Source organism: Camponotus floridanus, unplaced genomic scaffold, assembly GCF_003227725.1.
Source record: "Camponotus floridanus strain SB8 unplaced genomic scaffold, Cflo_v7.5 scaffold4, whole genome shotgun sequence".
NCBI lineage: Eukaryota > Metazoa > Arthropoda > Insecta > Hymenoptera > Formicidae > Camponotus > Camponotus floridanus.
Genome location: NW_020229547.1, coordinates 2,042,764 through 2,066,500, shown reverse-complemented (window position 1 = coordinate 2,066,500; position 23,737 = coordinate 2,042,764). Strand labels below are relative to the sequence as shown.

Sequence of the window (23,737 nt, the reverse complement as noted above, 5' to 3'; positions counted from 1 at the left end):
TATTGCGTGAGAAAACGAATATTGTACGTATTTCTGAAATATTTTCTTCTGTTACCTCAGGTATGTAATCGAAAAAATTTTCCCATTAACCTTTATTAAGAAAAATGAATAAATATTTATTATATGATTTATAAATCAAGAAATTTAGTGTTCTTTTATTTGTGATGTAAATACTCATTGTAATATGATTGTTATAAATTTTGAATCACTTCCAGTAGTTTAACAAAAAAATTATAAACAAAAATTAATAGCTCCTTTTCATTTTTCGGTAACAAATTTTATTAACATAAGTTTGAAAAGTACTAATTTCTCAATAAAATTGCAAGATTAATTTTAGTTTTTCAAATAGAAACACAATTAATAATTATTGTCAAATATGATATAATGAAAATTAAAAATAAATATTAAAATTATATTTTTAATATGCATATACTGTAAAAAATATCAAAAATTACAATTTATATTAGGATGATAATATTATTATGTAAATATATAGAGTAGAATAGTAATAATTTAATTACACATATAATTGTTTTATAATAACTACTTTTAATTTATTTTTTTCATTTATTCTAATTTATTTTTAATTATAAAAGAAATTCGACTCATTTGTTTTTTCTCTCAAAAATTTATTAGCCTTATATTTTTATATAGCCTTATATTGTATATACATATATTTAAAATGATTAATTATAAATATTTTATTACATATTTTCAATATTTTAAAAATCAAATTTAAATTTTTTTTGCGCATTTTTTATCGTAAATATCTTTTATACTCGCGCATTATATCAATTATATAAAATTAATCATCACGAAGAGACAAGCAATTAAATTAACAAATAAACAATAAATTAATAAAATTATAAGTTACTCACTTGTTACACTGCTATTGTACGATGTCTCTTCGATTCTCCTCTTCTTTCTCTTTATTTATATATAATATATAATTTATATATAAATATAAATTATGCATATATGTATATGTATATATACAGGGTGTCCCAGTTATCTTCCGTCATCTTTCAAAGACAGATCATCTTGGGATCATCTCAAGACGATTTTTCGTCAACGAAAATGTCGAGGCACTAACAATTTTCGAATTATAAGTGATTGGAAATAAGGGGTTTTTCGTAAACTAAGCTTTGTAGAAATAAAATATTAACAAAACCATATTCTTCGATTAATTTTAAATAGAGTTTACTTTAGTTGAGTTTTAATTTAAGACTTAATTGCAAAGATATATGATGACAAAAATCTGGAACATGCAAAAAATGATGGCCTTCATTAACATTTTCGCTGAGGAAAAATCGTCTTCAAATGATCTCAGGAATCTGTCTTTGAAAGATGACGGAAGATAACTGGGACACCCTGTATATATATATATATATATATATATATATGTATATATGTATATATATATATATATATATATATATATAATTTAAGTTTTTAAAATATATTTATTGTAAGCAACAGGGACAAGATAAATTATTATTTCATTGATTTCTACAGACAATTATTAAATAAATTTGTTATAAATAGTTAAGTATTTTTTATCACGCGCTTCGCCGATTTAAATATAATATTTGAATTATTTTTCAGAGAGATTGAAAGATATAATATATTTCAATACAGTAATATATGTACATACATAGAATCACAGTATTGTGTGATTGAAATTTAATGCGAAAAGCTGTGATACATCCTTTATTAATAATTCAAAATTTAAAGAATAGCTCATTTTCATATATAAGTTTGTTTTGTAACGCTATATTGTTTTATTACGTTAAATATTTCGTGATATCAAAATATCCATACGACCTTGGTTTTTCACGGCGAATAATAGCGCGTTATGTTTACATGTCGTGGCCTTGGCGGCTCATTCATGTCGCGAGAGTCGAGTGAGAAAGTTGTAGCGTAAAACACTCCAGCATATTATCTCTCGAAATGCATTTATTTCCTACAATTGTTACGATTAATAAATATCAATCTCAATTAATTAATTTTTACATTTTCAGAGAGAGATAGTATTATGTGAATTCGATCGCGCAATTTTTCACTTTTTCAGTGCGTTTCATTCTTCCATGTAATTGTATTTAATTTTCGTATTCTTTTCGATCATAATATAAAATAAAATACGTGTTATATGTAATTAACTGTCGATTAATATGCGTGATTAATTACGCATATTAATTTTTGTGAGTTAATATTGTTTCGCGAGTGAGTGCCACGAAGATAAATGTGACAGCGAGTGCGACAGAAAACAAACAAAAAAGAACAATCATTGTACCCTCCATACAAGTGAGTTTTAAATTATTTTGTATCTTAATCTCTTTCACGCGATAATAAACTTGCGAATATATCAAGCATGCATCTATAAATTTAAACTTGCACAGCAGTTAAGTGTTTTGATAACAGTTAAATTTCAGTTAAATTATTTATTCTTGTAAATTGCTTAAGAAATGTACACAAGATATTTCATAATTCACGAAAAAAAAAAAAAATAAATAAAGTTTTCGATAAATATATAATAATTGAGATTTTTAATTTCAAACAGTTTTAAAATATAAAGTGATCAATCATATAGACTGTATTTAGATGATCGTCTGTCTATAAATTATGTATATGATCGCATATTTCAAATACTTATTACTGTTAGATAAAAAATTGTATTTTCCGCATGAAATATAATTACAAATTAATATTGCTAATAAGTAATATACAAAGAAAATCATTAATAAAATATCAAAATATCTTTAAAAGATTGTAAAAAAATTATTCAAATTATAATTTATGTTAGAAGATAATATAAATATTATTTAATATAATTTGAATAATTATAATTTAATCACACATACATTAAATGTCAGATTTAATTACATACGATCTTTTTCAATAATAATTTTAATATTTTCTAATCTATTAATTTATTTTTCGACTTGATTTTATTCTTCAACTTTAGTTCAAAAAATTCGTGTAAACTATTTTTTTTATCACTATTGTTCATTGTTAAAAATTCTAAATTTTTTATATTTATAATTTTTGTTTTCAAATTTTATTAGAAATGGTTTTAAAATTGTAGCAATTTTTACACTATATATTAATTAGGTATTTTCGAAAATATATGTTTAACAACATTTGATTCAAATGTCGAATTATGATAAAGTTCACGATAGAAAATAATAACTTATAATATCATTGAATATGTGGGATTTTTATAAATATCATATTGAAATATTAAAATATGTAAAAATTTTCTGTTATTTATGATAAAATATCTGATTTATTATAATAATTTTTACAAATTTTTCACAATAGAGTTTTTAGAATTAATATAGCCTTAATATGCCTTAAATATATTTTGTGCAAATGTGTCTTTTTGTACATATAAATATGTGAGGATTTATACTCCTCTGAAAAATGACGCGTCAAGTTATGATTTTTAACCTATCGGTCCAAAGAGGTAGATTGCCGGGATATTATCGTCAGGACTACCGAGAAATTGAGCATATAATTCCTGATAACGTGATAAAGTCAATCCACCGCGTTTTCTGTCATCATCCTGTTAATATAACGATTAAAGTAATTATTTTTGACATGATATTTAAAGTAATTATTTTTTATAAGAGATGCTTATATTTTGTAGAAATATGCGAGATTTTTCTTGAATAAATTTACTAAATTTTTTAAAAAATTACAATAAACTACAATAAAGTTACATTAGATAAAATAAATTAGATAAAATAAAAATTAATTTGATTGATTTTGTAAGCCATAACATTAAATTACTTAAATTGCTTACGTTTAGAAGATTCTGAAAAGCTTTATCAAGAACTTCTATGTTATCCACTGCAATTCTTGAAACGCAGTCATACCGAAATTCTTCGGCACCAATTACGCCATCCTCTAAAACAAGTATTATAAAATTTAATAACTTTTTTTTTCGATTATATAAGTAGAATGTACGAGTATCTCTTTTACTAGAGAACAAATTGTTTTTTTCAAAATTCTATTAATTAAATCTCTTATAATTATAGAAATTATATAATCTCTTATAATTATAGTAATTATATAAATTATATACTATTCAAGATATACTTTATCTTCGCGTAAATAGATTTGTTACATAAAAATTTTGTTAGGAACAGTTTTTAAAAAGACAATCTGTTGAATATTTTTATTATTAAAACATTAATAATACATTTGAAGATAAACTGCTTTATGAATCTGATATTTTATAATTATTTCTTATCTCTAGTTAAAATTAAAGTTGAAAATAAGACATGTGTTTTGATGACATTAAACAAATTACGATTCTTTTTTAAGGCTATTTCTAAGAAAATTTTTAAAAAAGACTTCAATTATTTAATATGTTTAAAATAACTATATAAAACATTAATATAATATTTAATTAATAGATAAATTGTAAATTTGTACAGAAAAAAGTTCAATTGTGTAAAATCAATTACTTATTTTGAAGATGAAAAATTACATATTTATTTCAGAAAATAATGTCCTATTTTGAGATTTTTAAAAATTATTTTTTTATTTTTACGAGAATAAATTATAATTTATTCATCACCTTTCGCAATATATTTGTTGTTCGTGTGTATATGAATGTTATACGATACCATTTATGTCAAGTATCTTGAAATGGGTATCGATGAACATTTTCATGGCTTGGGGAAAATCATTATAAGAACGACCAACGCAGCTACTCTGAACGGCTTTTTTAAATTCTTCTGTCGTTACAAGGCCATCCTAGAAAAAAAATAAACAGATTACACACACACGCACACGCACACACACACACACACGCGCGCGCGCGCGCGCGCGCACATACGCACGCATACATACACAAATACTATTATTAGCATTTTATTAGCATACTGAATAGTATAGAATAATTAATATTTTAGCATTATTCCATATATTATTATTGCATATCCAAAAGATGTCCAGAAGGTATCCAGAAGATATCTTTGAGCGATTAGATATCTTCAGGATGTCCTGTTAATATCTTTTGGACACAGGATGCTATATGAAATTATATTTAACATTAGCATATAGAATAATTATTACTTAGCATTTTATTAGCATATATATTAATTAATTTAATATAACAATTAAAATATATGAGGAAAATTTATAATTAATTATTATAAGTTAATGAAACAAGTTTTTAAATATGATTTTGAAATCGAAATTTTTTACTCTTAACTGCTATCAACAGATTGGCAAAATAGAGGAAGTATGCATTTCGACGATCTCGAAATTGATTCTGACCTTAATTAATACACTTAATTAATACACTTCTCGATTATCATTTCCTATTTTAAGAATGCAGATTTATTTCTTTGCGGAATAAAAAAATTTATTTTTAATTTTAGCTTTGAATTTTAAAGTTTTTAATGATATACTTGTTTAATCGGCGTAGAATATATATTTTAGAATTTATGGATAATGTTTTATTGTGTATATGTATATTGTATATATGTGTTTTATTGTATGTTGTATATTGTATATATGTATATATGAAAGAACAGAATTATTAAATATAATAAAATTTTCGAAAATTATTGTATGTGTACGCATATATATGCGTACACATACAATAATTTTCATATATATATATATATATATATATATATATATATATTCTATATGTATATATGTATAAATTTTATTATAATAAAATATTTATATGATCAAAAGATAATCAAACTATGCTTTAGTTATCGAGAACGATAATCGATTAAGGTAAGAATCGATCTGAGATCAGAGAAATGCATACTTCCTCCATTTATTATATATATATATATATATATATATATATATATATATATATATATATATATACAGAACAGTTTTTTTATTAAAAGCGTTTGACTTAAACTTGTATTAAAATTGTTTTATTAATATAGAATAATTATTTACAAAGTTTTCTTAGATACTTTTTCTTTCTTTAGAATTTTTTCATATTAAATTAAATTTATTTTATAAATAGGATTAAATTAAATCAAATATTTATGTAGATATTTAGATTTACAAAAGATTTAAAACTTTCCATTCATTAATTTTTAAAATAATTTTTAACAAAAATTGAATTTAATTGGCTAGTTAATGAAAAATAAGACACATAACATGTATTTGTCAAGGAAATGCTCGCCAAAAAGTCGAGAACAATATTCTGTATTGTCAAAGAAATAACAGATTGCTATAGATAATTGTTTTAAAACACGTGAGAAAGATTACAACAAATATGTGTATATGTGTGTATGTGTGTATCACAAATGATCTCGAGTTACAGTCTCGAGAGCTAAAATATTTGAAGAATTTGAAACCGGTGCAAGATTTAAATTGTGCCAGGAGAGATGGCTATCTGATATGTAGAAACAATATCTCGTAAGCGTACCTTATCAAAGTCTGCCAGGTTAGCTATCTCTTCCCATAAGGAGATCATGACGTGGAGGTTTTCTTGATACCGATTATAATTAAATTCGCCTTTGCCTTCGAGCAGTGTCATTCTCAATGCCATGCATTCGAAATCGTGCTTATCCAAATATCCATTGTTATCTATGTCTGCAGTTATAAGATGTTCTTCACTAAATGCACTTTCTTTGAATTGTGAGTTATTTTGGGATAATTTTGAATCGAGCTTTTCTTTACAAGATCGTTGAGGCACTAATATCTTTTAAGTTTTAAATAATTAAAAATGAAGGAATTTTTTTTAAATTAAATTTTTTAAAAAACTAAATATAGATAAATAAATATAGATAAATAAATATAGATAAATAAATAAATATAATAAGATCATAGGAAGAAATAATCATATATTCTTTAGTTGATTTTAGATAGATTTTTATTTTAATAGGAAATTTTAATTTTAATGTTTAATTATAATTATAAAGAATATATAATCGAAAGATATTATAATCGAAAAATATTATGCTAAAAATAATTTTTCTTGACATTTTCGTTAAATAAAAATTGATTTCAAATTAATAAAACATTCTACAATTCAAAGAAAATATATTAATAAACATCCTGCATATTCGATTTCTCTCTTGTTTTGCATCCTTGAGATACTATAATATAATGAAGAGATTAAGCGAAAGAAAATGGTACAAAGTGTTAGATATATTTTGAAAAATATTGAATAATTGTGATATATGATCTTTCCAACTATTGTTCCAATAAAGTTATTTATTATATCATTTGTTGCATCACAGTGCAATAATATAAATATAATATAAATCAGTTCTTTTTCCGAATAGAAAATATTGCAAAAGTAAATTCCAAACTTTTTTCGAGATTTCTTAAATGTTTTAATTATTTTAAAAAGAAAAGTTAAACATATCTTTCCTTACGAAAAAATAATAAAAAAAAGTTTACATTTTTGAAACTCACATTATTTGCTTTGATTTTTGAGTGGTCTATAAATCTTTTACCATAAATTTACATTTTCTTTCTTTCTTTCTTTCTGATTTCAAATTTCTTTTCTACTCTTTTAGATCTTTTAAATTTAAATTCCAACTATATTATTGACTTGCTTTATGAACAATCATAAAAGATAGTTCACTTTCCGTCAATTAGAAATTCATCGAATCGAATTTTTTAGTTGATATAGACGATCATTGGTCTATTAAGTTCTAATATTGCTTTACAATGTTTTATTCAAGTAATTTAATTGATTTATTTTTATATTTAAATATTAGTTTTAATATAGTTTCTACTTTAGTATTTTTTTGCGCTATGATTCAAATTATATTTTCAACTAGTACAACTATATATAATAATTTCTAAACACAGTAGAAAATAAAATATAAAATATTTCTTTATTATATTAATAAGGAAATAATGAAAAATATAACGAAAAAAATATTCTTAACTTTGCAAAATTAATTGAAAATTATTTTATATTTTTAAATAAAGATATACATGATTTTTTAAAGTACTGATTAATTTTTTAGTATTAGTGTGTAAAAATATGTAAATAATTTGCTTTATTTTTATATGGAATATGTAGTATTTTCATTGATATTCATTATTTATATCTCTTTCATTGTGTACATAACTTATGAAATTAACTTATGATAAAAAATCATGTATTCTTATTTATAAATATATAAAATTTTATATTTAAAAAATTAAAAGAAATGTTTTTTTTAATTATTACTAGATCCTATTAAAAATATTATATATTATTGAGAAAAATCTCGTTATGTGTTTCTACCGTTTAACACTTATTTTATATGGCAACTTATGTACGTGCGTGAAATAATCTGTATATTATCAAATCGCCATGATATTGTCATACCACGTGGTCCACATATACACATATGAAAAACACATGAGAAATATAAGATACTGCAAGATGTATTTACACAAATGCATATAAATTAGAAGAAAATATTTGCTTGTTTCATAAATTAAAATTATACTTAATAATATATAAATAATACACACTGTGTGTGCCTGAATATTGTAGATATAAATTTTATAGTCTGCTTTATGTCAATAATCATAAATCAAAATCAATTTTCATTTGACACTGTTTTGATTTATATTTATATAAAATATCTATTTTATATCTATTTTCTAATTTTGTACTCATCAATTTCATGATTTTGGTAAACACAGTTTGTAAACATATATATATTATGTTTCATACAATCACACCGTCTTTCTAATTGAAAGTTGTCGTAGATCTATATCGATTCTTGCAATATCTTTCACATCTACTAACCATATAGAAACTTCACTATGAAATTAACGCGGTTATCCCAGCTATATGTCATCGTGATCGTGTTTCCTTATGTTTTTGTTTCCTCTCGAAAAATTGTCAGGTGCGAAATATCGAATATATTTTCCGGATCGCGACGAGCCTTTTGCTCGGATCGAAACGCGACGTCCACGCGAAAAGCACGTCCAGTGTGAAGAAAGTGATTCGAGAGGATGGTGGTTTCGCACTGAACTCGACCGAAGTATCACCGGGTCTAAACTTAGGCTATCCCCTCTGAGCGAGGGATACAAAGAGTGTTGTACCGGGGAAGGAACTCGAATGGTGGTGGAGGTGGTGTTGGCGATAACAGCGGTGGAGATGTCATCGTGCGCGTCCGCGTTTACATCAAACTTATCCCTCTCCGCGAAACCTTAAATCCACTTAACGATTTCATCCCTTCCTTACGAAAATTCCCATTTATCCGAGCATGATTTGATACTATTGAAAGATTTATAGCATTTTTCAATAATTTTTCTATAAAATTCTCTTCTAAACCTTGAAAACAATATGCTTATGAAAAAAAAAAGAAATTCTCAACAATTTGCACTGTTAATCTTCTAAAACATTTTTATTATCTGATATTTATATATTTTATAAAGTATACTTTCATAAAATTTCATAGAATTTATTTTTCTCTCTCTATATCATTGTTTATATCTTTATCTTGAAGTTATTTAAATGGTAATCTCGAAAATTCATTCAAAATTATCAACAAAAAAAAATGTTATTATTACATCACTATTATTATTTATTTTTTCCAACGCGAGTGAAAATACGATTATCACCAAATTAAAAAAAATCAAGAGCATTTGATGTGCTAATAGTAATTTTTCTGGAAGTAAGTCTTGGAAGTAAGCATAAGTCGCATAACGCAGGAAGTTATCAGGAAATTATCTGCTTACATTTGTGCAGATCATGCGGAACGAGATATTTAGAATCCCCATTTCCGCCTTTCTAATTCCCGTTGACGGGAACAGATCTAAATTCTAATTGAGCCGGCTTACGTTGAAACAGATCGGAGCAGTCCGAATTTAACTGAGACCCCGCTGAAATCAGACTCTCGACCGAGAACTTTTCTTGTGTTGTGTCCCGCGCGACGCGTGACGTACTCGGGGAGGTCGAACGTACGTTTTCTCGTTGCTTGGAAATTATTTCCGTGACGACCTCGAGCAAAAAAATACCACATGAAAAATATTTTCAAAAGGAAAGAGACAGATATATATTAATCAAAAACGAAATCTTCATTTAAAGATAAAAAAAATATGTAAAATTGTATCGCTTTTTGAATATTTCGTAAATAATTTGAATCTAAATCGAAATAAGGGTGAACATCGTAAACGTTAATATTTTTTCATGCTGTCGTATGTGTATCAGAATATATAAGGGATTTCAAGAAAAAGTCGTATCAAGAAGCTGATATATTTATGATATGTATATTACTTTGAATTTAATGTTATTATAATTTCGAATCAATGGAGCATGAACGTACATAATTTAATTATGATTATAATTTAATCAATGTTTAATTAGAATTAAAATTAATTTAATGAAACATGAAAATATAAAAGATAAAGTGCATAATCAAACATCTATATTATAAATTTATATAAATTTCTTCCTATTCAGAAACAAATATTTTTCAGCCAAAAATATAATTTCTATTTATTGACACTTAAACAAATAATTATTAACTCATAAATTTTTACGAAAATGTCCCATATACGCCGGCCGTTTTTCTCTTTGCAGCATTATTCTAATTTGAACGGAGGTCACGTTCGAAGCAACGACTGTGCCTCCCGTGGCTACCTCGATTTATCTTCTTGCTCCACGTAAATGTATTTTCGTACATGGTCTCTGTCCTCGGTGGACACGGTGGACTGTCACGAGACACGCGTGATCACACTCTTTGTTGTTGATGATGCGGAAATGGGCTCGTATTTAATAAATTATAAGTATTTGTCTACTTCGATGACAGTTTCAAGCATCTTCAATCCACAGCAAGAAACATATCGCGTAGCTCGTAAACTCTATATTCGTCACCAAAACTGAAACAGATGTGGCAAGGTCGGATAGATAGAAATTACGCGAATGGAATCTTAAATTATTCAAATTCAGGTGATGCATTTTCCGATGTTTAATTTAACATATTCTTTTTAACATAATATATATATATATATATATATATATATATATATATATATATTTACAAAAGAAATCCCATAATTGTTCTTCTCAGAGTCTCTCGGATGCTTTCCAAATTTTACTGTTATTTGGATTTTATATTACATGTACACACACGTGTGCATTTTGATCGTGTTTTAGTTTGCTGAAACATTCAAGAATGATTGACGGTATGCTCGCGTAATAGCTAGAAAAGCAAAGTAATCTTTGGCAAATAAACAAATATCTACAATGAAAATGTGTTGTTTCATTCTTTATTCTTATGTCACTTTATTATTTATATTATACGGCATACACGGGAAAAGAGAACGAAAAGTAGATTTATAATTTTGAGTTTACATATGGATATTATGATGAATTCAAAATCATTTTTTTTTCTCACTGAAAATTTAATTAGATCTTTGTGAAAATATTTAGTTTAATGTTAACTCTTTATAATATTTTATTACTTAACATTAGATATTTAAATAAACAGCTAAATTCTAATTAAAATATTATTCTATTAAAATATTCAATTAAAATATTCAATTAAAATATTAAAATATTATATTAATATTATTAATATGTAGCGTTGTATAATTAGTGAAGTATGTTTTTTTGACAAAAATATAGATTTTTAATATCTATTTGTGAAATGCTAAAAAAAAATTCTTACAAATTATGCATAAAAATTCGGATATTTAGTATCGTGAGATTTTATCTCTAAATGTCGTTTCTAAATTAATGATTAACAAAATGTTATTTGCTCATCTGAAACTTAATTTTGCGATATTCTCTTAATTTTAAGTAATTAAGAAATTTTGCCTAGTATAAAGCTTTTGTCAAGCGAAATTGAATTTTTTTTTACCAAGGAAAAAATATTATTTTTGTCACAATTATCGAATTCTTTGATAAGAAAAAGAAAGAGACAGACTTCATTCTTTCATAGCCGTGACATAAATAATTTAGAAAAATAGCGGTATAATTGGGATTATTTCGCACAGCAAATTAGAGCTAGTTGTCGAATTGAACATTACCGTGATAGATTCTCTGCGATTATACACAAACTTATGGTTATTTGGCCGAATGCCCAAGCCGCTAATAATCACTGCGAGATCATACGAAATTGCTTCCAACTGTGTAAACGGCGGGAATGATTGATGCGCGATTTATCTCACAGAGAGATAATTAATTAGCACGAGTAAATCGTCGCCTTTCTCGAAAATGTCACACGATGCAACGTGATTTAAGTCTTTATCCCCGAAATTCGAACAAAAATTATGCAAAATTCCCCTTTGTAAGAGATTCGGGTAGAGTCGAAAGACTACAATCTTGGTCACTATCCATCAGTTAAATAAGCGAACTATTGTTATTTACACGTCATAGCCTGACACTGCTTTTACGAGTCTAGGAGCTAACAATCGTCCAAAAATAATGTTTAGCCTGTTTCGCTGGGATAAATTATACACCTTAGTTTTCAACATTATTCATCTTTATATAACTAACAAATCTGAATTATAAATTGCTATCAAAGTCTATAATTTATTGAAGATTTTATTTTATCTTCTTATTTATTTGAATCTCTTTAATAATATTAATTTTAAAAAATCTTTATATTTAATCATTTATAATTTTAAATTTACAAAAGCCTTTGCAACATTTCGAATTTTGGCAAAAAAATATTTTAAATTAATTAAGAGGAATTCGTCTGAAGAACTTAAAAAAAGTATATTTTTAGAGCGAAGGATTCATCGTCTCTAAACTAAATGAATAAGACACTTTGTTTGTTCATCCCTTTGTGTGAAAAATCTCTTAGACTTTGTTTGTTCATCCCTTTGTGTGAAAAATCTCTTTTTAATAATTTATTAAGTTTTAATTAAATTAATTTATTAAGTTTCAATTAAATTAATTTATTAAGTTTCAATTAAAAAATTAACTTAAGCTTTCAATATAAAACTTTCGTCAAACAAAAATTGAACCTGCATTTAAAGGAACGATACATATTTTTATGATTTTTCAATTTTCTCATTAATTATTGAATAATTATTTGTATTCATATCGATACTTATTTGATATTATTAATTAATATCATGATATTAATGATATTAATTAAGATCAATATAATTTTAAAGGAAAGAAAAGCTAATTTATAGGATTTAGTCACTTTATAGGTATCATTCAATAAATGCAAAAATATTTCTTTGATTTAAAGACAAATTATGCAAGCATAATTTTAGATGTAATTTTTGAATATAATTAATGGTTAAAAATAAAAAATATTTTCCCAACAAAAATTTTAGCGATAATAAACATAATAAAACAAATTCTTAATAAATTAATTCTAAATAAATTAATAAATAATTAAAATAAATTCTTAATAATATTTTACTCGTCTCTAGTAATTGCAATATCGGTATTTCGAATACTGCTTAATAGCACGCTTTTTGGCTAATTTAAGATTTATTTTTCCTTTTTACAAGAAGATGCTAGTCATCATCTTTTGCGATTTACTATTCTTTAATATATCTTTGTAATGAAATTTTAAAATTCTCTATATAGACATCTCTATGTAGAAGTATAATTGAAATTAATTGAAAAATTTGTCTTTAATTTCTATTTAAGTAATTACCATTTAAGTAATTGAAGATAAATTTTCAATTAGTTTCATATAAACTTTACTTGTACATAGAGATTCCAATTTTGAAACTTAATTACAAAGATATACTGAAGAGTAACACAAATCGCAAGAAATGATGACTAGCACAATTTTCTTGTCAAAAGGAAAAATAAATTCTAAATTAGCCAAAGAGATTGCCATTAAGCGGTATTCGAAGTACCGGTATTGCAATTACCAGAGACGAGTGAAATAGTCAGCTTGGAGATCGTAGAGATCGATTAAGTGGAGTATACCCGTCATATAAGGCGTGCTTTCGTAAGGCGCCGTCAGTTTGAAAGTGCGAGCTGTCGCGCATGGAACCCGCGTAAAAGATCCGCGCGCGAAAGATCGACATGAGGTCGAGGAACCGTTTCGTGCTGATCGCATTGCTTGCCGTTTCCGGTGAGTTCACAATTCGCAAAATATTCGCGAGTGCGCGTCTTTGGATTGCGAACAGATTTTTCAAGAACGAATTACATTTCAGAAAGCATTGAACTTAAGATTATTTTCGGTTATTTTCTTTCGCAATTTTTGGCACGTTTTTTTTACAATTCTGTTTATAAATAAATAATATGAAATATGAAATATAATTTACATAAAAATAAATTATATTTTATTTTTATAGATTGCATTTATAATCACACGTATATTAAATTGAATTGAACATATTTAATTATGCATACTTTTATAGAGACATTTTTGTGCTGTTCTATAAATATAAATTTTATTTAGACAAACTTATACAGTGAAATTTCGAAATCTATTTATCGTTTATAGTTTATCATTTTTGTTAATTGCAGCCGCGAAAGGAAATACTTGATATCGACGATGCGCGATGATTTCTTATATCTAGGCCAATCTTTATTGATTGCTAATGAAAATAATTTAATTAACTAAAAAATTTGTTTATTAAATATTGAAATTTATCTTAGAGAATAGCTATAGAATATTGAAACTTATTTTGGAGAATAATTTTCGATATTGCAAGATGAAAGAAATTTGTTCCTATGATTATTTATATTATATGAGAAAAATCTTCGAAAATCCGATAATTCTTTTATTAACTTAAAAAATATTAAAGATATTACAGAAGAGATCATTATCTTCATAAATTATTTATTACTTATTTATTATTCTTATTTTTATATTTATAAAATACATAATTAAAACATATATTATAATATGTAATTATTATTACATAATTATTATATTTATGCGGAATCGATCATTCCATTTATGAATCTAATAAAAAAGAAATAAAACAAAGAGATGTTTTTATCCAATATGTCTTTAAATAATATTGTAAAATAATGTCTATAAATAATATTGTAAAATAAATGTAATATAAGCAAGTAAATTAAATTCTTCCCCTTACCATTAAGCAAAGTAAAATTTTGTGGGAATGCGAAAGTTTTAACCAAAAATAGTTTTTGATGCACCAATATTTTTAAAATAAAAATTATTATACTTATATATCATACAAATTTTTGCCGTGATTGAAAAATATAAATATAACTAATGAAATTTCTCTATTTTTAGAATGAAAAATTTTATAATTTAGTAATTTAATTTTAAACAAAATTATATCGGCTTCTGGTCTTATTAGTTTTTATAAAATAAAATACACAGACATAATAAAAAAAAATTAATTCTGAAAGTTTAATTATTTCTGAAAGTTAAATTATTTCTGAAAATTTCTTTGTTTTGTGTGTGAATGAGAGATGATGCGCACTGGAGTTTTCACTTCCGTTTTTGTATTCGAGTGAAAACGATGGCGCTAATCGCGCGAGATTTCTCTTCGAACGAATATACATCGCACGCTACAGATATCCGTTTCCGAACCGGAACGTGAAAGTATCGCGCACTTGAAGATAATCTTAGCTGTGAGATATCGAAATCAATAATATTTAATTTATATGAAAATCGTTTTCCTTCATATTCATACATAAAACGTCTTTTTTCTCTCTTTTTCTTCTATATATCATATCTTTCTTACAAATTCTTAATCACACATTTTTTTATTCCATATTTATAAATGGAATTTTTTCTTCGTAAAAATAACAATAAATTAGTATTTTGTTTGCTTTATTTTAAAAATATATTACTGTAATGTAAAAAAATATGCCGAATTAAGTGTGAATAGTACGAAAGAAATGATTGCATATTTTAAAATTTTGCCTGAGAAAATGGCTAAAGAATTTATACTGTATGAAAAGAAATTATTGATTGTAATAAATAAAAAATGAAGCTATATCATTGGTATATCGAGGAGTTGATGTTGCAATAAATGATCAGAGTTTCCTTGATTGCATCATCAGTTACCAAACATCCTGTGCGTACAGGATACGCATAAGAAAAATTATAAAAAATTAATCACAAAATGTATGAAAACATCACGGAAGTTTTAACGGTTTGCAATGTGTTATTATTATTAATTAAATTCACACAAAATCAAATTCTCAACAAAAATCGTTATTGATACTTAAATAGGAAGCGTGGAGAATGTGGGTCGAGCGACTGATATCTCCGCATCATAATGCTTTTTTTCAGTGAATACCGCGACGGAGAAAGGAAAATCCGAAGAAGTCCCTTGTATAGACGACAACAAGTTCTATCGAAATCCTAAAACACCGTCACATAACGTTTGGTCGCCTACAGAATGTGCCAAATATTTTCTCTGTTTAGGTAATTAGAAATTATACGAAAAGGAAAAAAGTCGTATTTAAAGATTGACCATTTATGAATTTTAATCGCTTGTCTCTGTCAATAAAAATATATCATTTTATCTCTTTTCATTATGTTAATATAAATAATAATGCACGTATGCTTGTCAATTAATAATATATTGATTAAAATGTTATAATAATAAATTGCTTAATTATTAAAATATATTGCTTAAAATAAATATTAATCATATCTTACAAAAAAATATCAATTATGAAAACTGAACATTTTAATTAGAAATTATTTCTCTTTCATTTAATTAAAAGTTTTATTTTTTTTTCTTTTTTCTTGTCACATCTATTTAATATACTTATAGAAAGAATTTTTCTTACGGGAACAATATTTAAACATAATCACAGCTTTGAATATAATATTACAATTATATTGTACATATATATATTTCTTTTTTATTATGTTCTTTTTTACGAGAATATTTTTACAAGTTTCTGTGTTCAAAAAACACATGTACTTTTTAAATCATATATAATTATCCTCACATAAATTTTTTTTGTTTAACAATAGAAATAATGTATCATTTCTATTGTTAAAACAAAAAAAATTTATGTGAGGATATATAAATAATCATATTGTTTACTTTGATATGTGAAATCTAAATATGATGCGCGTATTAATTATTAAATTTCAGATAATGAAGTATTCGAATTCAAGTGCTCGCAAGGACTGCTTTTCGACGTCTCCAGGCAGATCTGCGACTTTAAGACAAATGTCGATAATTGTGATGTAGCTTCAGGTATAATTATATATATTATACATATTATAAACAGAATAAAGGCATCAGCGGATCTTATGTCGATTTCTACTCGTGTAAGAAAACGATCGAATGTTATACACGTAACTATTACTTTCACTCGAAAAATCATATAGTGCAGTGAGTTAATCTCATTTTGAGCATTAAATTTCGTTTGATCATTAAATCTCTTATTAATGATTCCAATTTGTGTCTATTATAAATATTGAACGCTTTAACTTTAATTTTTAATTTTTAATTTTAAGCAAAATATGTAATTATTGTCTTAATCTATTAAGATTGGATCTTATCGGAAATAAAGATTCCATAAAGCTTCAAAATAACTTTGTAAATAAGTTTTGTAAATAAATATGTAGTTTAAAGAAGTAGCATTATACTATATACCGAATGGTGATGTGAAATTTTAAAAGCTTCTCGTAGATGCTCAACCTGCGAAGCCGTTGCTGAAAAATGGCGAGTGTGACGACAAAAATCTGGCATGCGGAGATAGTACGTGTCTTCCGGCTCTATACTTTTGCGATGGAAACGTCGATTGTCCTGACGGTTCTGACGAAGGATGGTGCGGTAAGAGATGTAAATGATGCGCAAATATATATCTCGCATCAAAATCTTCGTACACATAGATATGGACATAGTGTCCCTTATCTTTTAAATTGTACAGTTTTATCGCGATAAATATATGTAATATATGAATGTCGATATATGTAAAATTTAATATATGTGTATTGATATATAAAAAATAATTGGAAAATAATTTATACAAAATCTCTCTTATTTTGCGAAACGCTCTTTACAAGATGCTCTCACATTTGTATATTTGAAAGTAAGAGAAATTGCGAGTGTGTATTTCGTATTTATTTCACGACATAAAAATATAAAATAATAATCTTTATAATACATAATTTTTAATTATTAATGTAGCATCGATCTGTTACAGATATGCAACATGATACAAATGCTGCACCGGCATGCGACACGCAGAAATGCCGACTGCCAAATTGTTGGTGTTCCAAAGATGGAACTCAAATTCCAGGAAATCTTACCGCACTCGCTGTTCCACAAATGATAGCAATTACTTTCGATGACGCTGTGAATGCTGAAAACTTCGAACTCTATTCAAGTAAGAAGCTAGTACTTACGTATCAGTTCAATAATCAATTTTCTTACTTCGCGATTCCTCTCCTCATTTTCTTTTAAAAACGTTTGAATAAAGTTATATTGAAACTTGAGTAAATATAAACATTATTTGAGTCTCTCAAAAGCCAAATTAATTAATTTCATTTTTTATAAATTTTTTAAAGCTGATTAGGTTGGCTTCTGAGAGACTTATTCATAATTACATATTCATAAATACATACATCTATTAGACATTAATTTTCCTCATTTTCTTCTTATAACAAAGATTTGTTTGAGAAAAAAAATAAAAAATATAAAGAATAAAATTATAGAATAATAATAGAAGACAATCATTTACAGAAATATTTACGGATGACAGAAAAAATCCCAACAGCTGTCCCATAAGAGGTACTTTCTATATCAGTCATCAGTATACGAATTATAGAGATGTACAGTATTTGTGGAACATCGGCCACGAAATAGCCGCACATTCCGTTACGTGAGTATTTTGAATAAGATGTTGAGAAAAACAAAAATTGAGATAAGTCGTGTAGATCATTTGATTCGATATGTAAAATAAATCAAGGATCATTTATTACTCAGGCATCGCGGACCAGAGGAATGGTGGTCGAAGAACGCGACGATCGAAGATTGGTTCGACGAAATGGTCGGAGTAGCAAACATTATCAAAAAATATGCAGCGGTTCGAATCGGCGATATCAAAGGTAAAAATTTCAATAATTTGATGTAATTTCATGATTAAATCGAAAAATTACTCACTTAATTGATAATTATTAAATGAAGTCTTACACATAAATATTGCACTCATATTAATTTTATATATTTGAATATAAATACTTAAATTATAATTTAATTACATTGATTTAAAACAAATGCCATATATCTTCCGATCATTCTATCGTTTTTCGAGAGAAGAAAACGTGTGTTTATTATGGGGCAATAATGTCGGTAGGGATAAGGGCCCCTTTTCTGCAGGTTGGATGGAATCGCCAGTTCCTGATGATGTCCGAATTTGGCTTTGCTTACGATTCCTCAATCGTTGCACCATTCTCTGATCCACCTTTGTGGCCCTACACGCTCGATTACAAACCACCTCATCCGTGCGTCCGCACGGGACAAGTTTGTCCAACTCGTTCCTACCCAAATATCTGGGAGCTACCTCTAAATCAGCTTTTGGCAAATGTAAGTAAATGCCACACACGTGACAGACTGAAATGTTTCTCGTTTGTTGATAAGTATCAAGTAAAGATGGAAAGCTGAGATCGAGCGGGCGCGTATAACTTTTAATATAAGATTGTTACATGCGCGAAATAAATTGCACAATTTCAAAATTTATGTATCTATAAGAAACACAAATCTTTTCGATTTATGATCATGATTTATCGGAAATGATTATCGGAATATGAACAAAATGACACAAAAGATTTTATCAAATGAAGAAGCGCTTCGATACAAAAATACATAAAAAAAATAGAAAAATACATAAAAAAAGTAAATATTGAAATATTTACTTATGCATTTTAAAATGGACACAAGCATATATAGTAAAACCTCTGTATTTTTAATATGTTGGAGTACAAATAAATTTAGAATAGGATTATTAAAAGTATAAGCTCAACTTAAATAAATATGTAGATATAAGAAAATTTTAGAAATATGAAGAGCTTCTCGATAATTAAAAATTTTGACACATCTTATTATTCATTATCTTTTGTTTTACTTAATATCTATTAATTTTAATCTTTCTTTTTTTTGACGGCGATTTAATAATAAAAAATTAAAATAATTCCATCATAAAAATATCAATTATATTCAATTGTTTATGTACATTATCGAAAAACAATATTTATTGAATTTTCATTTAGGAATATACTTGTACTACTGTGGATTCATGCCCTTCCAATTTATCTGGCGAAGAGATTTATAAGATGCTCATGCTAAACTTCAAAAGACATTATCTTACCAATCGAGCACCTTTCGGTTTACACTTTCATGCATCATGGTTTCAAAATCCATCATATTTTTATGCATTTAATGTAAGTAGAATTTAAAAAAAAGTTATCTTTATAATAATTATTGAATAAAATCAATATGTATATCTAATTGATTGTCATGTTTTTCTTTTTAATTAATTTGTTCATTTTAGAAAAATATTTGTATCTATATTCTATCTATTTTTATGTCTTATTTTTAATTAAAAATCACAACTGTTAAAATAAAAAATTACGGACTAAAAAATAATTTAGTATGTTTAATATTTTTATAACTGTCATGTAAACATTGTATAATTTTTTTAATTTTTATCTGCCATAATTTTATATTTTTTTATTATTTTTATTTAATTAATCAGTAATATTTTCTTGTATAATTAGAAATTCATCGATGATGTACTTCGACTGGATGATGTATTCTTTGTCACGAGTCATCAGATTGTGGAATGGATGCGCAAGCCAACATCTCTGAATGAAATCGAAAAATTCGCACCATGGCAATGTACAAAACGGCATTTTGAACCAGTTGAAGTCGCTTGTGATTTGCCAAACAGTTGTAAATTACACAGTAAAGTGCTCAAGTCGTACAGGTATTTGCACACATGTTTTGAATGTCCACAACAATATCCATGGTTAAGAAATGAATTTGGAATTGAGTGAAAATGTGGTAAAAGCAATATAAGACTTATTCTCTTATATTTCTTGTTCATCAAAAGTTTACGTGTAGTATCTTATTTAGAGATAATTATTGCATTATTTATTGTAAACATATAGGTATAAAACTATATCTTTTTTTAAGAAAATTACATTTATTTCTTAGATACATATGTAAGCTTTTTCAATTTTCAATACGATGTAAAATAAATTATATTTTCTTCATCATTAGAAAAATGGAAATGTTCAAGATGCTAAGATAACTTTCTTTCTCTCCAAGATGTAATATCATATATTGATAGTACAATGACATCTCTCCTGTTTATCCTTCCTGTTGTATGAATGGATTCTGAATAGATTCCATACCATCTACAGGACAAATAAGCACTACAGATGTTCCTCTACATACTACCAATCCCAACATGCGAGTATCCTGATTTAATTTATATGGATCATCTGGATCTATATAATTAAGGGAATTATGTTTACGTTATGGAAAATACTCAAGACTGAGATATAACGATATAAGATAAAAAGATATGAGTTATAATTTACGAATGTACTTATAAGTTTATTGTATTATAAGTCATATACCTCTGAGATATTCCTTTGTATTGTCGAGTACTAGATTAAGTAAGGGATCGTAACCCTTCAGTATACCTTCAGCTTCTCTTCCTCCGGCAAACTTTACCCTTATGTTTTTTTCGAGGTACTTAGATAGATCGAGAATACTTTCTTTCCTCTTCTTCTCTTTGTGCTCGACATTTTGTTGCTATAAAAAATGCAAATGATCCGCTCAGATTCATGATCAGTTCAGTTATTATACATGTGATGCATTACCTGTTTTGGTGCCTACAAGAAGAATGGTGAGGTTAGCTTGATAGTAAACATTAACCTAGATTATAGAGAAATGAAAAGTGGTATTTTCATATACTTACAGACATCCTCACGAAAAAAAGGATTTAATAGTAAATATAGTAATAGTAAATGGTACAGTTTTTTGTTTATAAGTCAACAAAAACACATCGTATTAATTTCAAGCAGACTAGCGCGTAGATTACTCCAACAATTATTTTGTCCGGTATGATCGAATCATTCGGCGAGTCATCAAGTATCGATTTCTCTCGCATTTTTAAAATCGATAATTTTGAATCGATTATTTTTACTTCATATTAACGTAGAGAAATTATAATTTCACATTTATTTGTATTCAATAATCGTTGTAATATTGAACATTTTTGCAAAATGTATTACAAGTTGTAAATTATTAAATCTTCTGTTATCTCTTTATATAATGTTCGTGTATGTTGTCTTTTTAAACAACTCAATAATGGATAAATTTCTTGGAAAGAGTGAAAGGAATAAGAATCAATTAATTTAAAATGAAACATTTTTATTTCTACAAAGCATTAGAAATAATGACAAACGAAATTAAAAGTAAAAAGCCTTTTAGACTTTTTATGAAAGACTTTTTATTGCCAAGTTGTTGTGCCGTTTTATATAAATTCGAAAGATGTATAGTAAAATGAATAGAAAAAAAGAACACATCAAGTAAAAGCTTGATTTTATTTATCTGGCTTTATAAAAAAATACATGTTAATGGCATGATGTGTATGTGAACAATGTATGTAATACGATTGAAGTATATGTATATATATATATATATATATATATATATATATATATACATACATATATGACTCTGCTTTTACATCTTAGAATTAAAATCTATTATATTATATTGAGAATATTTTTCAACAACTTCTATATACGATTATTAGTGTCTTGCACGTTTACGGAATCTTTTCCTTAGGGAATAAGTATAGTTTACAGAGCGCATATATGTCAGATGTTTTTTATCATGTTTCTCTCTTGAAATGAAATAAGGCGTGTAATGATATCTTAACAAAAGCCGAGCAGAGAGAAACAGAAAGTGACATAACTAACTTTTTTTATAACTCTCACTGCAAGCAAATAAGCATACAAATTAATATACATACTCAAATATACAGTAAATAATATATAAATAAATATAATTGAACAACAAAATGCCATATTTACAAAACTATATATGTATAGTTCAAATTTTTCGATTAAAATTCTTGGAAATATTTATCTGTATATTGTACGAATATATTTATATTTATGCGCGCGAATATATAAATATGTAAATAATATTCGGTGATAAATATCAAATCGCGAAAAACAAAGTCATAAGATGTTAAGAATTCAGAATATCCAGTCATTATGATTGTGCGCATAATACATAGAGCTGTATATGTATTAAATGTGAAAATAAGTTCAATTATTTGTGAATGTGGCGTAAACTATACTTTAGTCCAATATCTTTTTCTTACTGCTATTAGGGCTCGCATGTGATATTTGTTATCCTGATATTACTTCTCGTATGTATCTTCGAAATTAAATATTTTTATGTGTATATATATATATATATATATATATATATATATATATGTATATATACATATACACGTTATAAAACGTGCCTTTGTAGCCTCTGTAACGGAGCTTGTTACTTGTTGACGGAATCTGTATTGTACATTGGCCCGTGTGTCCCATATGTTCAATCGTCATGTCGTTTACAATATTTCTACGCTATTATGCGATATTGTCCGAACTTTTTCTCTTCTGATCCGATTTATTTGGATGGATAATTTACGTATTATTATATTGATAAAACTTATAAGTATGATAATAAAAAGTCTCCTTATATTAATCAGACGGTTGCCGAAACTTTCGTAATCTATTTCATTCACGAATAAATTTCGATGTATCGAAATGCGTTAATCTTACAGATTAAGATTAAAATTGTTATTCATTTAGCTTGTATAATTTCG

The 23,737-nt window shown here is 26.1% G+C and overlaps 3 protein-coding genes across 4 annotated transcripts; 1 reads left to right on the top strand and 2 right to left on the bottom strand.

The window, feature by feature from the left end:
• Positions 1 to 2,121: 2,121 nt before the first annotated feature.
• Positions 2,122 to 20,987, top strand: LOC105252992. Of its 2 annotated transcripts, none has more exons than XM_011260710.3 (10): positions 2,122 to 2,304; positions 16,155 to 16,289; positions 16,975 to 17,079; positions 17,518 to 17,661; positions 18,035 to 18,217; positions 18,574 to 18,712; positions 18,817 to 18,938; positions 19,187 to 19,416; positions 20,100 to 20,270; positions 20,607 to 20,987. In XM_011260710.3, coding segments are annotated over exons 1-10 (1,509 nt in total). In that variant the 5' UTR covers positions 2,122 to 2,303; the 3' UTR covers positions 20,886 to 20,987. The 2 variants fall into 2 exon arrangements, with proteins under 2 accessions (XP_011259012.2, XP_011259011.2); XM_011260709.3 differs by lacking the exon at positions 2,122 to 2,304 and adding an exon at positions 13,845 to 14,006.
• LOC105252993 (sarcoplasmic calcium-binding protein 1) lies at positions 3,327 to 9,042 on the bottom strand. Its single transcript, XM_011260711.3, has 5 exons — positions 8,753 to 9,042; positions 6,419 to 6,585; positions 4,635 to 4,764; positions 3,806 to 3,909; positions 3,327 to 3,565 (listed from the first exon to the last, which is right to left on the bottom strand). The coding sequence occupies exons 1-5, from the start codon at positions 8,802 to 8,804 to the stop codon at positions 3,446 to 3,448; spliced, it is 573 nt and encodes a 190-aa protein (XP_011259013.1). The 5' UTR covers positions 8,805 to 9,042; the 3' UTR covers positions 3,327 to 3,445.
• An 83-nt stretch (positions 20,988 to 21,070) lies between the features above and the next one.
• On the bottom strand, positions 21,071 to 21,984 carry LOC105252994 (U6 snRNA-associated Sm-like protein LSm7). Its single transcript, XM_011260712.3, has 4 exons — positions 21,818 to 21,984; positions 21,720 to 21,731; positions 21,474 to 21,651; positions 21,071 to 21,341 (listed from the first exon to the last, which is right to left on the bottom strand). The coding sequence occupies exons 1-4, from the start codon at positions 21,821 to 21,823 to the stop codon at positions 21,202 to 21,204; spliced, it is 336 nt and encodes a 111-aa protein (XP_011259014.1). The 5' UTR covers positions 21,824 to 21,984; the 3' UTR covers positions 21,071 to 21,201.
• Between the last annotated feature and the right edge of the window lie 1,753 nt (positions 21,985 to 23,737).

Excerpts from the sequence above, each read along its gene's own strand:
- LOC105252993 (XM_011260711.3), bottom strand. The coding sequence starts at position 8,804 with ATGACATATAGCTGGGATAACCGCGTTAATTTCATAGTGAAGTTTCTA. Across the intron at positions 6,586-8,752 it reads CATAGTGAAGTTTCTATATG|ACATAGATAACAATGGATAT; the intron begins GTTAGTAGATGT and ends TTATAACTGCAG. Across the intron at positions 4,765-6,418 it reads ACCTGGCAGACTTTGATAAG|GATGGCCTTGTAACGACAGA; the intron begins GTACGCTTACGA and ends TTTTTTTTCTAG.
- LOC105252992 (XM_011260709.3), top strand. The coding sequence starts at position 13,958 with ATGAGGTCGAGGAACCGTTTCGTGCTGATCGCATTGCTTGCCGTTTCC. Across the intron at positions 17,080-17,517 it reads TAATTGTGATGTAGCTTCAG|ATGCTCAACCTGCGAAGCCG; the intron begins GTATAATTATAT and ends AGCTTCTCGTAG. Across the intron at positions 20,271-20,606 it reads CATATTTTTATGCATTTAAT|AAATTCATCGATGATGTACT; the intron begins GTAAGTAGAATT and ends TTGTATAATTAG.
- LOC105252994 (XM_011260712.3), bottom strand. Across the intron at positions 21,342-21,473 it reads TACAAAGGAATATCTCAGAG|ATCCAGATGATCCATATAAA; the intron begins GTATATGACTTA and ends TTAATTATATAG.